Source organism: Heterocephalus glaber, unplaced genomic scaffold, assembly GCF_053883595.1.
Source record: "Heterocephalus glaber isolate CG9 unplaced genomic scaffold, H.glaber_assembly_v1.0 deba00000621, whole genome shotgun sequence".
In the NCBI taxonomy this organism is placed as follows: Eukaryota; Metazoa; Chordata; class Mammalia; order Rodentia; family Bathyergidae; genus Heterocephalus; species Heterocephalus glaber.
The window spans coordinates 30,041,317-30,054,652 of NW_028258153.1; the positions used below are offsets into that span (position 1 = coordinate 30,041,317).

The window sequence follows — 13,336 nt, forward strand, 5'->3', positions numbered from 1 at the left end:
TGTTTGTTTTCCTGCTTTGCTTAGGGCTTTAGAAGGACTGGGCTGGGTTTTTGTTCCTCCAGAGGGTGGAAGTATTCTGTATTTTTCGACTATCTTGTCCTGCCCTGGGCGCAGCTGAGAACCTCGTAAATAATTTCATCTGAAGGGAATTTGAAATCTGCGGATCTCGACACTTTGAGGCGTTGATTGATCCATTGCAGCCTGGACAAAAGCTCTCGGAACTCTCATATTGAGGGGATGTGTTTCCCGCGGTGCGAGCCGGTAACCTTTCTACAACACACACTACGGACAGTTTTCTCTTTCCTGTCACGACCCTGGCTTTTTCTGTGCCCCGGAAGCGATCTCCGTGGTGGAGGTAGTGCTGGCTAGCGCGTCAGGTGAGGGAGTGAAGAAGGAACCACGTTAGTGGGAACTTTAGTGTTTCCTCTGGCTCTCCTAGGTTATCGGGTGGAAGCGCCACCTTTGAGAAGGCGTCGGCCCGTCCCTGCGGTGAGGCAGGGGAAGCCCGAGTCTCCGGCGGTGCTCGGTGTTTGGTGGCGGGAATGAGGCAGCATTTTTTTCCCCCGCTGTAATACATTTCAGATTTAAGCCCCTTAATAGCACTAATATTTATTGAGCCCTTACCATGTGTTAGGAACTGTTTTAGAAGTTTAGAATATTGTGTACCTCGGTTCATGAACTTGACTCCACGATTCTTGTCACAAACTGAGTTGGACGAGAGCTGACTCAGATTTACTGGTTAGGTTCAGTTGTTGACCTTTTGGGAAAATTTGACTCAGTTTGTATAGCAATGAATAAGTCTGACAAAAATATCTCCCTTAAGGAAGCTTGCATTTCAATAAAATAAGACAATTGAAAGTGGGATTAACTCAGGATCAGAGTTTTCTTTTTATATTGGAGGAAATGGCATCAGATAAAGCTGAGATATTTGGGGGGAGGGGATCCTATTCAAATCGACAAAGATGTTGATGTGTTGTTGCAATTTGGTACTGTGTAAATATATGAGTGCACTTAACGAATTTAGGACTAATGAACTTGTGCTCTTGCTATAAGATGTAGAATTTAATTTACCTCTCTTTTCTTCTTCAGGAAGAGCCCAAAAGATTAGATTGTAAAAAAAAAGAAGATAGGAACCATGCTTTTTCGAAGACCTTTATTACAGGTAATCACTTTACTATAAATACTGAAGTATATTATCAACCATAGAGGTCAGATTTCTTTAGGGTTTTGACTGCAGCGACAACAGATCTTTAAGCCACCCTATGGGGTACTCATTTGATAGGGTTGAGAGTGGATTTTGTCATGTGAAAAAGTTTGCTATACAAATTTTCAAATTTATTCACCTGTATAATAGGAATCATTAATCTGTACAACACTATGTTACTTGAATTTAAGTCAGAGAGAACTATTGTTCTAGCACTTTTTGTAGGTTCCTTTTCTGAACTTTTATCTCCTCTGTTACTAAATGCACCCTCTCCCTTTTTGCTATGCTGAAGAAAGCAGCTCAGGTTTCAGCAGCACCACAAATTGAATGCCCCAAATTGATTCTCATTCCATGCAGTCTGTTTCCTCATTATCCTGCCACTCTGGCCAGCCTTGCCAGCTGAGATTACCATTTGTCCTTAATACATTTAGGAACCAAGTCCTGTAGATTCTCCTTTATAACATCTCTTCATAACTCCCTATCCTCCTGTTAAGACTGATGAAGACTCAGTATGAAGACAGGTGTGAAACCCTTTGTCATTGCAACCCTATTGTCAAATTTATATTCTTAGATCCCCCGCTTAGCCTAAGTGTATTTTTAACTTGCTTTTTAAAATGTGTTGCAATGTGAAACATGGAAAAGTTACTACTATCTTGATAATATTACAGTACTACAATATGTTTAAAACCAAATGTAAAAAGCTAAAAGTTTAATTTTAAATGTAATCCAAGTTAAGCAATCCTTTCCATATTTCTGCCTTTCTAGTATGTTTTGATTTTTGTGTGTGCCTAAAATGAGACACATTGTTATTCTTTCAGATTTACCAGTTTTGGCTCATCTGGCCACTTAAATTAGTGTACTTCTGTAAACATAGCACAGATACTAGTTAGTTTGATTCTGTAAGTTACAGCTTTATTTCTAATATACCCTTTATCTCAAAATTTAATGATAGGATTATATAGCCAACAATACCCCAGGAATGAGTGTTCATTTAAAGGATTTTCTTTTCTTTCTTTTTTTTTTTAACAGGGTCTCATTATGTAGTCCATGCTGGCCTTGAACTCACTATGTAGCCCAGTTTGAGGCTAGCCTCGAACTTGCGGTGATCCTCCTGCCTTAGCCTCCCAAGTGCGGGGATTACAGGCATGCACCACCATGCTTGGCAATTTTGATGGAGTTTCTGCTTTTCATATTAATAGTACTAGGCCGAGGATTTAGCTCAGTGGTTCCGGCGCCTGCCTTGCAAGCGCAAGGTCCCGAGTTCAATCCCCAGTGCCAAAAAACAAGAATAACAACATATTAATAGTACTGCCGTTTGAGAACGGTTTCTCTGATAGACTGTCTAGCTCTCTGAACTCAATCCAGTGATGTGTACTCCTACCTTTGTGATAGCCCTTGCCCAGAATGTCTCTTTTTTGGTACCGGGGATCGAACTCGGGCCCTTGAGCTTGTGCAGCAGGCGGTAGAATGTCTCTTAAGGAGGCAGCAGAGGGTAGTGGGAAAAGCCACAGCCACCATGTCAGATAGCCCTGGCTTCAGTCTTGACTTTACTACTTACTTCCTCCAAGATCTTGGGCCAGTTACTTTGTCTGAGCTTCAATTTCTTCTGCTCTAAAGTGGGGGGTAACTTTACGTTATTTATACGTTTGGTTTTAGGATAAATGATACCACGTGAAACAGCTATTAATTCAGTAATGATAGCTGCTGCTCTTATGTGGCAGTTACTCCTCTTTTCCAGTGATTGTGTGACTTGGACAGCCATCTCTTTGCACTAAACCAGATTCATAATAGTACTATTTTTCTTTGATTCATGGAAAGCAGGAGTTTCCCACCAGGTATTTATAGAACTCTGGGCTAAGCTTACAGCAGAAGCCCTTTAATTTTTGCAATAGCATTATGATGTAGATGTTCCTTATCATTTTGGCTCATTTTTAACTGAAGCATTTTAGGCTAATCACATTTACATTATCTCCTGTTCCTTAAGAATGCTGGATTTATTTTTAATATTTGACAGCAACTCTTAGGGACAGGTTGGATTTACAGTCACTGTTAGGCTCTATATTGTGGAAATCACACCAATTTTTTTTTATGGTGGGAGTGAGGGTTTACTGGGAACCAAAGCAATTTTAAGGGGCTGAGCGCAACATAAGGAGGGTGTTGACAACAGAAGAGAGGTGTTGACGGATGGGTTAAGTGGGATACGACAAGAGGAGGAATGAGTTTCATAAATGCACCAAGGGCCACAAAAGAGGCGGACACATTAGGGACAACAAGGTAGCAATATAGGGAGGGCAAACGAGGCCTGGCACCCCCTGATTGCACAGTACCCGTGTGCCCGTGTCTCCCCCTTCAGAATCAGCGCCTGTGTGCACCACCTAGGCTCAAGCCCCGCCTTCCTGCTAGTCATATAATTTTGATTTTACTCTTTTTTTTCTTTTTGGTTTTACTTTTTATGTGCAAACACAGAAGTGCCATAATCAGAAATACTGCCACAAATGGAACAGGAGAGGACTATAAATTAACTCTTGAGCTTGCACTGTACTACCTTCTTTGTACCTTTAGCTTTTGTGGTCAACTGCTCCGAAAGTGCTTGATTCTTTTTTTCACTATATGTTAGGAGAACATCAGGAGATCTCTGTTCTCTTCTGGATCTACTAACTAAGGGGTGAATAATATGAGCAGGTCTTTTGTTTGCGTTTGCCTTTCCTAAAAAATTAAAGTCACGTTACTTATTTGTTTTCCTTTAGGTGATTCGTCAGTTTGTAAGACATGAGTCTGAAGTAGCCAGCAGTTTTGTTCTTGAAAGATGTAAGTAGCTAATTTCTGAGTTTAGAATGTTATTCTGTAAGTGCTGTAGCAAAGGTGTATTGAGTTTAACCGTGTTAACTGTCATGTCTTTGGCTCATACTTGCTCCTTAGATCTTGGTCATGACCATTAAGCTATGGTGACCCATATAAATTGTTCCTTCTTCTCCCTGTCAGATACTACTTATTGTTTTCTTCATTGTCCTGCTGGAACAATGTCCTTGATTCATATTTGGTTATCTGAGTCTTCTGTTATGTTACAGAGATTGTAAAAGATAATGTTTCACAAAACATTCCCTTTTGGAATAAGGAGTTTTAGATCTCAGATTTCTTTTATTTTTTGTTTTTTGTTTTTTGTTTTGGTACTGGAAATTGAACTTGGGACCTTGCGCTTGCAAGGCAGGTGATGGAACCACTGAGCTAAATCCCTGGCTCTCCGATTTCTTTTAACTCCACAGTTCTTTTTAAAAAAGATAAAGAAAAATTTAAAAGCTAGGTGTGATGGTACACACTTAATCCTAGCACTCAGAAGGCGGAGGCAGGAGGATCACTAGGAGTTCAAGGCCATCCTGGGCTACCCATTGAGTTCAAGGCCAGTCTAAACTACACAGTCCTGTCTCAATAAAAGAAAGAAAGAAGGGCCTGGGATTTAGCTCAGTGGTGCCACCGCCTGATTTGAAAGTGCAAGGTCCTGAGTTCGATCCCCGGTACCAAAAAAAAAGAAAGAAAGAAAAGAAGAAAGAAGAATTTAAAGTTTGTTTTCTTGACTTTTTGCCGTGCGGTGCGGGGGGGGAACGACATGGGGGACATCAAACACTCAGGATCTTGCGCTTGTGAGGCAGGTGGCGGCACCACTAAGCTAAATTCCCAGGCCCTAAAGTTTGTTTTGTGAGGCTGCTTTCTCTGGGTTTTCTTTCTTGCCAACCCCTCCCCCAACCTTTGTTTGCCCCTTTATTTGCTGATCTTCTAGAAGTTGGCTTTTGCTCAATGCAGAGATGGAAATTGATGTAGTATATGTAGCTATCCCTTCTCTGGGCATTTTTCTCAGTCAGGTGTGTAGATTTCTGTAATTGTCATCACTTGCTATACCAAATGACCATAGATTGCGTGGCTCAAACACTAGACATTTACTTCTTGCAGTTTTGGAGGCTAGAAGTCCAACATCAGGGTGCCTCTGTGGTTGAACTCTTGCTAATGATCTCCTGGCTTGCAGATGGTTATTTTACTGTGTCCTTCCTTACATGGCAGAGAGAGGGAAAACTCTGGTCTCTTCCTCTTTTTATAAGGACACTACTCCCATCATGTAAGCCCCACCCTCATGACCTCATTTAAACTAATTACCTACCCGAGGCCCACTGCCACATACTATCCTATTAGGGGTTAGGGCTTTAAGATAGAAATTTGGAGGGGGAAACAAGCATTCAGCCCATAGCAGATTTTCAGTGTCACTTTCTCCATGTTACATTTCAGCTCTAAATCGGGTACAGTTGCTTGGACGAGTGGGTCAGGACCCTGTCATGAGACAGGCGGAAGGAAAAAATCCAGTCACCATATTTTCTCTAGCAACAAATGAGATGTGGCGATCAGGGGACAGTGAAGCATACCAAATAGGTGAGTATGAAAGACTGGGGTTTTAAGTTTACGAGCAGTAAATAGACATTTTTTATTGCCAGTTAACTAACTAGAGATAGGCTACTTTTAGACAAGGTCTGTCTTTTCTAATTCTGTTCTGTTTTAGAAATTGTGAGTTGGAGTTTTTTTAAATGTATTTTTTATTAGTGTATATTAATTTTACAAAATACTGGATTTCAGTGTGATGTTTTCATATGTGCATGTAACATTTTAGTCATATCCATTCCCCCATTTGCCCTCCCTTATACCCCCTCACCCTTTATGAGTTTGATTTTTCTGAGCATATTGTCCTTTGTTGTTTATTTTGTCTGAAGCATTTGTATTTGTTTTCTTTCTTCATTTTTTTTTAAAACTACATATTTGTAGTACGTAATGATTACATTCATTGTGGGGAGTTGATACGTGTATATAACACATCTTAATTCGTTTTTTTTTTAATCCCATTCCTCTCTTGTCTAGGGCATCTTTAACCTTGTTTTCTATTTTTCTGACTTAGGTGATGTCAGTCAAAAGACGACATGGCACCGAATATCAGTGTTTCGGCCAGGCCTTAGAGATGTAGCATATCAATATGTGAAAAAGGGGTGAGTATAAGAAGGAAAGATCTTTTGGATTGAATGGCTAAAGGAACTGATAGTAAGTAGCCTCATGACAAGGAACTAACTTTATTTCTCAGGACTTACACAAGTGGTACTTAGGAATTCCTCAATAGCATGTTTGGAATGTCTGTGCATGTGACTAATTCAAAGATGTGTAAAATGTGGTTTTAGACTTTTAGAGCTTATAGTTTAGGGCAAACAAGGTATATACATAAATAGAAGTAGATGAGACAGGAGAGAAGGCAAAGACTTTCAAGTGCTGCCACCACAACACCTGCTCTTTGAGCAGCAGCAACACATGCTTTTAGGAGGTCCTGTGCCTTCATGACCACAGAGCCTGGAGGTGATGTTTTGCCTCCGCATTCATACAACATCCTTGGAGGGTCTGCAGTGTCTGAATGCCAGTATACTGAGTTATTATGGTATTGTTCTTGCAGTTATTTTATTTGGTATGTTTTTTCTGTAGACTTAATAGTTCCCTTTTGCAATGCTTGGCTTGATTATGTGAAAAGTATTGAAACTCTCAGACAGAAGGGTGTGTTTAATAACAGTTGTATTAATATTATGTTTAAAAATGTACTTATGTTGTAGAAATAAAATATTTCATGAAAAATAATTTTAGCAGTAACTAAAATTTGTTTCTTTTCAATAACTGCATACTTTTCCTTCATACATATCTCCATTGCCTTTAATGTACATATATATGAATATGCTTTTATATACACATGTGCAAACACATGTAGGATATTTAAAGGAAAATGTTGATATACAAGTTTGACCTACTGATCGATAAGTCTGTGTCTTTGACACCCATCATTCACTAGTTTGTCTTCTTTCTTTCTTTCTTTTTTTTTTTTGGTACCGGGCTTTGAACTCGGGACCTTGTGCTTTCGAGGCAGGCGGCAGAAACACTGAGCTAAATCCCTGGCCGTAGTTTGTCTTCTTTCTGTGTTGTGTTACCATAGTAGTGGTAGACTCTGAAAACTGATGCCAGTGGGTATCGTTTTCTACCCTTCATAATCATAGTTATGATCTCCTGACTCAGCCTTTTTTGTAGGGTAGAACTGGTCGGTAACTCTGATATACTAAGTTGAAAAATCTTGATTTTGAATTATAATAATCTGAGTCTCTTGAGAATAAAGTCATGAACCTCAGTACAGAAGGAAATTGATAAATAAGTTAAAATTAGTGTATCTGTTAGGGAGCCCAAAGTCAAAGGTTAAGTAAAATACTTTGGAAATCATTCCTAGAGATTTAAAGAATGTTGCTATGTAAGTTGCTCTTCCATTCTTCATAGTCTTAAGGTTACTTTTTTGTTTTTAAATTTCCATGAGGAAACTACTTGAAGGATGAAAACATTGTTTATTTTACCTCTGTGTATCCAGGTCTGTTTTTACATTGTGTTTTAGTACTGTTAATTCTGAACTTTGAAAAGTGGTAGCAAAAATAAAATTACGTGTAATTAGGTATTTTTATCTTTGGTGTGTGTTCATTACCACTGCTGACTTGACTCACTCTTGTAAAACGTTTTAGGATCTCCAGACTAAAACAGGTTTTTTTTAATATCAGGTGTCGAGTTTTCGTGGAAGGGAAAATAGACTATGGTGAATACATGGATAAGAATAATGTGAGGCGACAAGCAACAACAATCATAGCTGGTAAGAAGCTTGTAATAATAGTTGTTTTTTTTCTTTCTTTGAAAGCTAGACTGTGTTGTAAATTACTAACTGGGGCTGTGAGTACCAGTGCTTGTGAAACTGTATGGAATTCAGAAGAATTTTATAACTTAGCTTTTTCTGTTTGCTAAAAGTTTCTACATTTATCTCTTCCTTAAAAAGATTGTCTCTACATGCCGTTTTAGTTCACAGGTAACTTTTGAGTAGAGTATAAAATTGAGCTATTACTTACTGTTGAGGGTTAGAAGAACTTAATCATAGGTCTTTTTAAAGACCATGGCCTGCTGGATGTGGTGGTGCATGCCTGTAATTCCAGCACTTCATAGGCTCAGGCAGGAGGATTGCTATGAGTTCAAGGCCAGCCTGAATTATATAGTGAGACCCTGTCTCAAAAAACCAAATAAATGAATGAATGAATGAATGAATGAATAAATAAAGACCATGGCCTAAAAAGGAAGAACTGTGTGCCAAAACAGCTGCATTAATGTGGCAGTATAAATTTGTATAGATTTATTCAGAACCTCTTTGGAAGTTCATATGCTGAAATTTCTATACAAATGTAAAAATATTGATTGTTCTTAAACAAAATACAAAACAAGGGACATAGAGATCTTGAAGAAGATTAAGATATCCCTGCAGCAGGGCCTGGGATTTAGCTCAGTGGTTTTGCTGCCTGCTGCGCAAGCACAAGGTCCCGAGATCGATCCCTGGTACCAAAAAAAAAAAAAAAAAAAAAAACCACAAGATATCCCTACAGCAGAGGTTTCAAAGTTTAGGAAAAGAATTTTGAAAACAGTATAACCCCTTGGACCTCTGTACATTGACTTTGAGAAATGTTTTTCAATATAAAATTATTATGTTTGGATTAGTGGACTGTAAGTACTGTAGCAATTTAATAGTCACCATCTTATTAAAAATACATGAATAAGCGCTTCATTTGGAATGTTTATATTATTCCTTTTTTTGGAACTTGTTTTCATTTCTTCCTCAAAAGTATGTTGTCTTTTTTTATTATTAATTTTTATTGTACATTTAAGACAAGATGTGTAATAAGAGTTTAACAAAAGAACCACCAAAAATGACTGTTGGTCATAAATGGGACATATCTGTAAAGATTGCCATAAGTGTCATTAGGACAATGTAAAACTAAACATACTACAATGTATTTGTAACATTGAATGCTCAATTCATTGTAGTATGTGTAGTGTTTTTAGGAGGGAAAGGCAGGAATGCCAAGAAAGGGAAATATGATATGTGGTCAAATTTCTTTTTATCATTACCAGAGTGCTAATTTGCACACAGGTGGAGATGCTCATCATGGGAGATAAATTCATTATAAGATGGAATAGCATGTTATTAAGCAAAAGTAATTTAATAAACTTGACTGATTATCTCTCTGCACCATAATCCACCTATTATAACAAATTTCTGCTAACTATTTATGTACATTTTCATGTCATGGAATCAATTTGCTTTAATTTATATTTTCTGTCATTGATAAGTAGGCAGTGGGTTTAGATGGATGAATATATGTCCATTTCTTTGAAAATAAACCAATATTAAAGAAAGTTAAGAACATGAATACAACCTATGTACTATGTAAAGATTGTAAAACTTAAAAATTTTCTTTTTTTTGTCTTTTTTTGCTACCGGGGATCGAACTTAGGTCCTTGTGGTTGCGAGGCAGGTGGCAGAACCACTGAGCTAAATCCCTTTACTCCACTCTTTGCCTTTTTTTTTTCTTTTTTGAGACTTAAAAATTTGGAGGTGTATTTTCAAATTCTTAGAAGAATGTGGGAATTGGAAAAATATATTTTGTAAAATATTTTTAGAATTAATTATTATTAACCAAAACATGGTTTCAAATTATTAGGGCTATTTATTTAAATTAAATAAAACTACAAAGCACATTATTTGTACCTAAGTAAAATGTAATTTTGTCAGTATTTGACTATATGTAGTGAGTGTTGAGCACATTTCCAAAATGCCACATAGAAAAAATGTATAGTACAGACAGATAAATTGACACAATATTTAGGACCTTCAAATTCAAACTACTATGCAGAAACCATACAAATAACAAATATAATGTGTGATAAAATATAAACACGCAAAATGAAGACTAATGAAATTATTAAGAATTAAAAATCAGAAACTAAAAATATTTGTAAGTGTCAGAATTGTTGGAGTGGAAAATTTTCAATTGAAATTACCTTCCTACAAAACAAAGATAAAATAAGGAAAAAAGGAAAGGGATAAACCAAGATAGCTTATGGATTCATTTGGAGAGTATATGCTGTAAATATGAGTGAGGATACTAATGAAGCTTCTGAAGAGAATTCATTACAATTGAGTTCTAGTATTTCATTGCTTGTTTTTTGTCTAGTTGATCATCTATTTGTGACAGTGGGGTACTGAGGTCCCCCACTACTATTGTATTAGTGGTTATATGATTTTTCATGTCTGTTAGTATTTATATAGTTGGGTGCACTAGTGTTTGGTGCGGAGATATTTATGATTGTCATGTCTTCCTGTTGGATTGTTCTGTTCACAAGGATGTAGTGTCCTTCTTTGTCTCTCTTAATCAGTGTTGGTTTGAAATCCACTTGATCTGCAAAGAGGATAGCTATTCCTGCTTTTTTTGAGGTTCCCGTCGCATGGAGTATTGTTTTCCACCCTTTAACTTTCAGTCTCTGAATTTCCTTTTGAATTAAGTGTGTTTCTTGTATGCAGCATATTGTTGGATCTTGCTTTTTGACCCATTCTGCCAGTCTCTTTCTTTTGATTGGTGAATTGAGACCATTAACATTGATGGTTATAACTGATACATATTGACTTATCATTGTCATGACTCTGTTTTTGTTGGATTCTCCCCCTTTGCATTGAATTTCTTGTCGTGCCCAATGGATTCATTCTGCTGTGCTTCCTGGAGTTGTGATCCTCATTGTCTGTTCCTAGGATATTGTCTAAAATTTTTTAGAGTGCTGGTTTGGTATTCACGAAGTTCCTAAGAGTGCTCTTTGTCATGAAAGTGTGTTATTTCTCCATCAGTTTTGAAAGATAGTTTTGCAGGGTTCATCAGTCTGGGTTGGAGGCTGTTTTCCTTTAGGGCTTGGAATATATCACTCCAAGCTCTTCTTGCCTTCAGGGTTTGCATTGAGAATCCTACTGGGATTCTGATAGGCTTTCCTTTGTATGTGATTTGTTTCTTTTCTCTAACTCCTTGTAGAACTTTGTTCTTCTGGTGGGTTTCTGGAATCTTAACAGTTATGTGCCTATGTGTAGATTTTTTTTGATTAAGGCTACTTGGAGACCTATATGCCTCACTTCTCTGTATGTCAAGTTCTTTCCCCCTGCTTGGGAACTTTTCTGCCATTACTTTTGTGAACAGTTTTTTTATGTCATCTGCACTCTCTCCTGTTTCTTCATTGACTCCAGTCAGTCTCATGTTATTTTTCATTGCATCATCTAGCAGTGCTGGATTGATTTCTTGTGGTCCCTTACCATTTTGAAGCAGTTTTTCTTTTTCTGGTCACTAATTGCAATCTTATCTTCTATATCTGAAATTCTGTCCTCACATTGGCTCATTCTGCTGTGTAGACTTTCAATGGAGTTGTTAATCTCCTGGAAATGTGTTTGCATATATTTTCTAGATTCTATTTGTTTCCTATATTGGGATTCCATCATGTTCCTCAGCTCCTCTATTTTTTTTATCTGTGTCCTCTCTAGATTAATTAGTAATGTCTTGCACTATGGGCACCATCTCTGCTGTTATCTGAGAAATTATTTCTGATTTCATTGTTTCCAGATCCTGTTTTGTTGCCAGTTCAGGGAGTCCAGGTGGTTGAGTATCAGATTGTTCTATTTTGTTTCCCTTTGGGGTTGCTTTAGGTGATATGAAAGTCTGGTTTTGAAGCTTGTTTACATGTCTTCTCATTTCGACGGGTGCTGCTGGTGCCTGTGTGGCTCATCTCCTCTGTGCTGAGAGTGGTGGTACCTTGGCCCAGAAGTCTCCTCTGCACTGAGAGCGGTGGCATGTGGACTGGAAGCCTCCTCCTATGCGCTGGGAGCTGTGGCACATTGAGTCAAAAGGCTCCTCGGTCACAAAAGTATATCTTAATGTACTGTGTAGTTAAAAATAATTTATTTTTATTTTTGGTTGTAACAAAAATACATTCATATAGTCATTCCTTTGTATTTTAGAGGATTAGTTCCATGATCCCCTACAGATATCAAAACCTGCAAATGCTCAAGTCTGTGACATAAAATGGTGTAACATTTCCATATAATCTTCACACATGCTCCCATATGCTTTAAGTCATCTCAAGATTACTTATAATACCTGATAGTAATGTAAAGTAATAATAATAGTAATGTAAAGTCTGTGCAGTTATTTACTGCATTGTTTAGTGAATAATGGCAAGAAAAAGTCAACATGTACAGTGCAGATGCAATTGTTTTCAAATATTTTTGGTTCATGATTAGTTGAATTTGTGGATGTGTAATCTATGAATATTGAGGGCTGACCATACATAAAGGAAATTTTAAGATACTTTAAAAGATTCTGTGATAGGCTCTAAATGATATGTTTCTTGTTGGTTGAATTATTACAATTGCTTTTAGTACCTAATTGAGACCGTTTTCAATATATTAACATAAAACTAAAATTTTATTGGAAATATATCTTTTAATGAGAGATTAATGCTGGCATATGTTTTAGAGCTTTCAATGATACAGATTGCTGAGACATGGGTGCCATAGGTTCATTACCACTTTACTTCTTGAATAAATTACTAAAATTAGGTATTATTAAGCCTCAATTCTGTTATTTTGTTTGTTTATTGGTATATCAAGATACCTTATTTATTTTTATTTATTTTTTTGTACTGGGGATCGAACTCAGGACCTTGCGCTTGGGAGGCAGGCTGCGACAATACTGAGCTAAATCCCTGGCCCAAGAAACCTTATTTTTAGAAAACATTGAATAGAAATGAATAGCTCGGTGTGGTGGCACCTGCCTGTAATCCCAGCACTTGGGAGGATGATGCAGGAAGATCTGAGTTTTAGGCCAGCCTGGGTTACATAGTGAGTTCAGGGCCAGCCTGGACTACTTCACAAGAACCTGTCTCCAAAACAACCTGTCTTATAGTAATATCTCAGTGTTTGTTTACTACTGAGCTATGCTCAAATTACTATCATTAAAGTTATTGTGGAAAATGTAAAATGTACATAAAACATACGTAAATTGTGGAGAGGTTAGTAAAAATGAGCCTCCATCATTCATTCATCAACTGAGGGACCAGTGTTACTTCCTTTTTCTGCTTTTTGTTTTTTTGTTTTTGTTTTTGAGACAGGATCTTGCTATATAGTGCTGGGATTATACAGGTGAGCACCACCACACCTAGCCTCTGTGTGGATGT

At 37.4% G+C, this 13,336-nt stretch overlaps 1 protein-coding gene across 7 annotated transcripts in view; it reads left to right on the forward strand.

Moving 5' to 3' along the window:
* The first annotated feature begins 220 nt into the window (after positions 1 to 220).
* Positions 221 to 13,336, forward strand: part of Ssbp1 (single stranded DNA binding protein 1) — a 110,200-nt gene continuing 97,084 nt past the window's right edge. For 4 of the 7 annotated variants that reach the window (XR_015449121.1, XM_087205935.1, XM_004851302.4 and 1 more), the window contains exons 1-6: positions 222 to 377; positions 1,090 to 1,162; positions 3,952 to 4,012; positions 5,480 to 5,620; positions 6,138 to 6,225; positions 7,810 to 7,898. Coding sequence is in view for 6 of the 7 variants with exons in the window: in XM_087205935.1 (XP_087062061.1) it covers positions 1,136 to 1,162; positions 3,952 to 4,012; positions 5,480 to 5,620; positions 6,138 to 6,225; positions 7,810 to 7,898 (406 nt within the window). In the remaining variant the exon portion in view is untranslated. Of the gene's footprint in view, positions 490 to 1,089; positions 1,163 to 3,951; positions 4,013 to 5,479; positions 5,621 to 6,137; positions 6,226 to 7,809; positions 7,899 to 13,336 lie in introns of all 7 variants that reach the window. The other 3 variants (XM_087205936.1, XM_021263716.2, XM_021263718.2) reach the window with 3 other exon arrangements.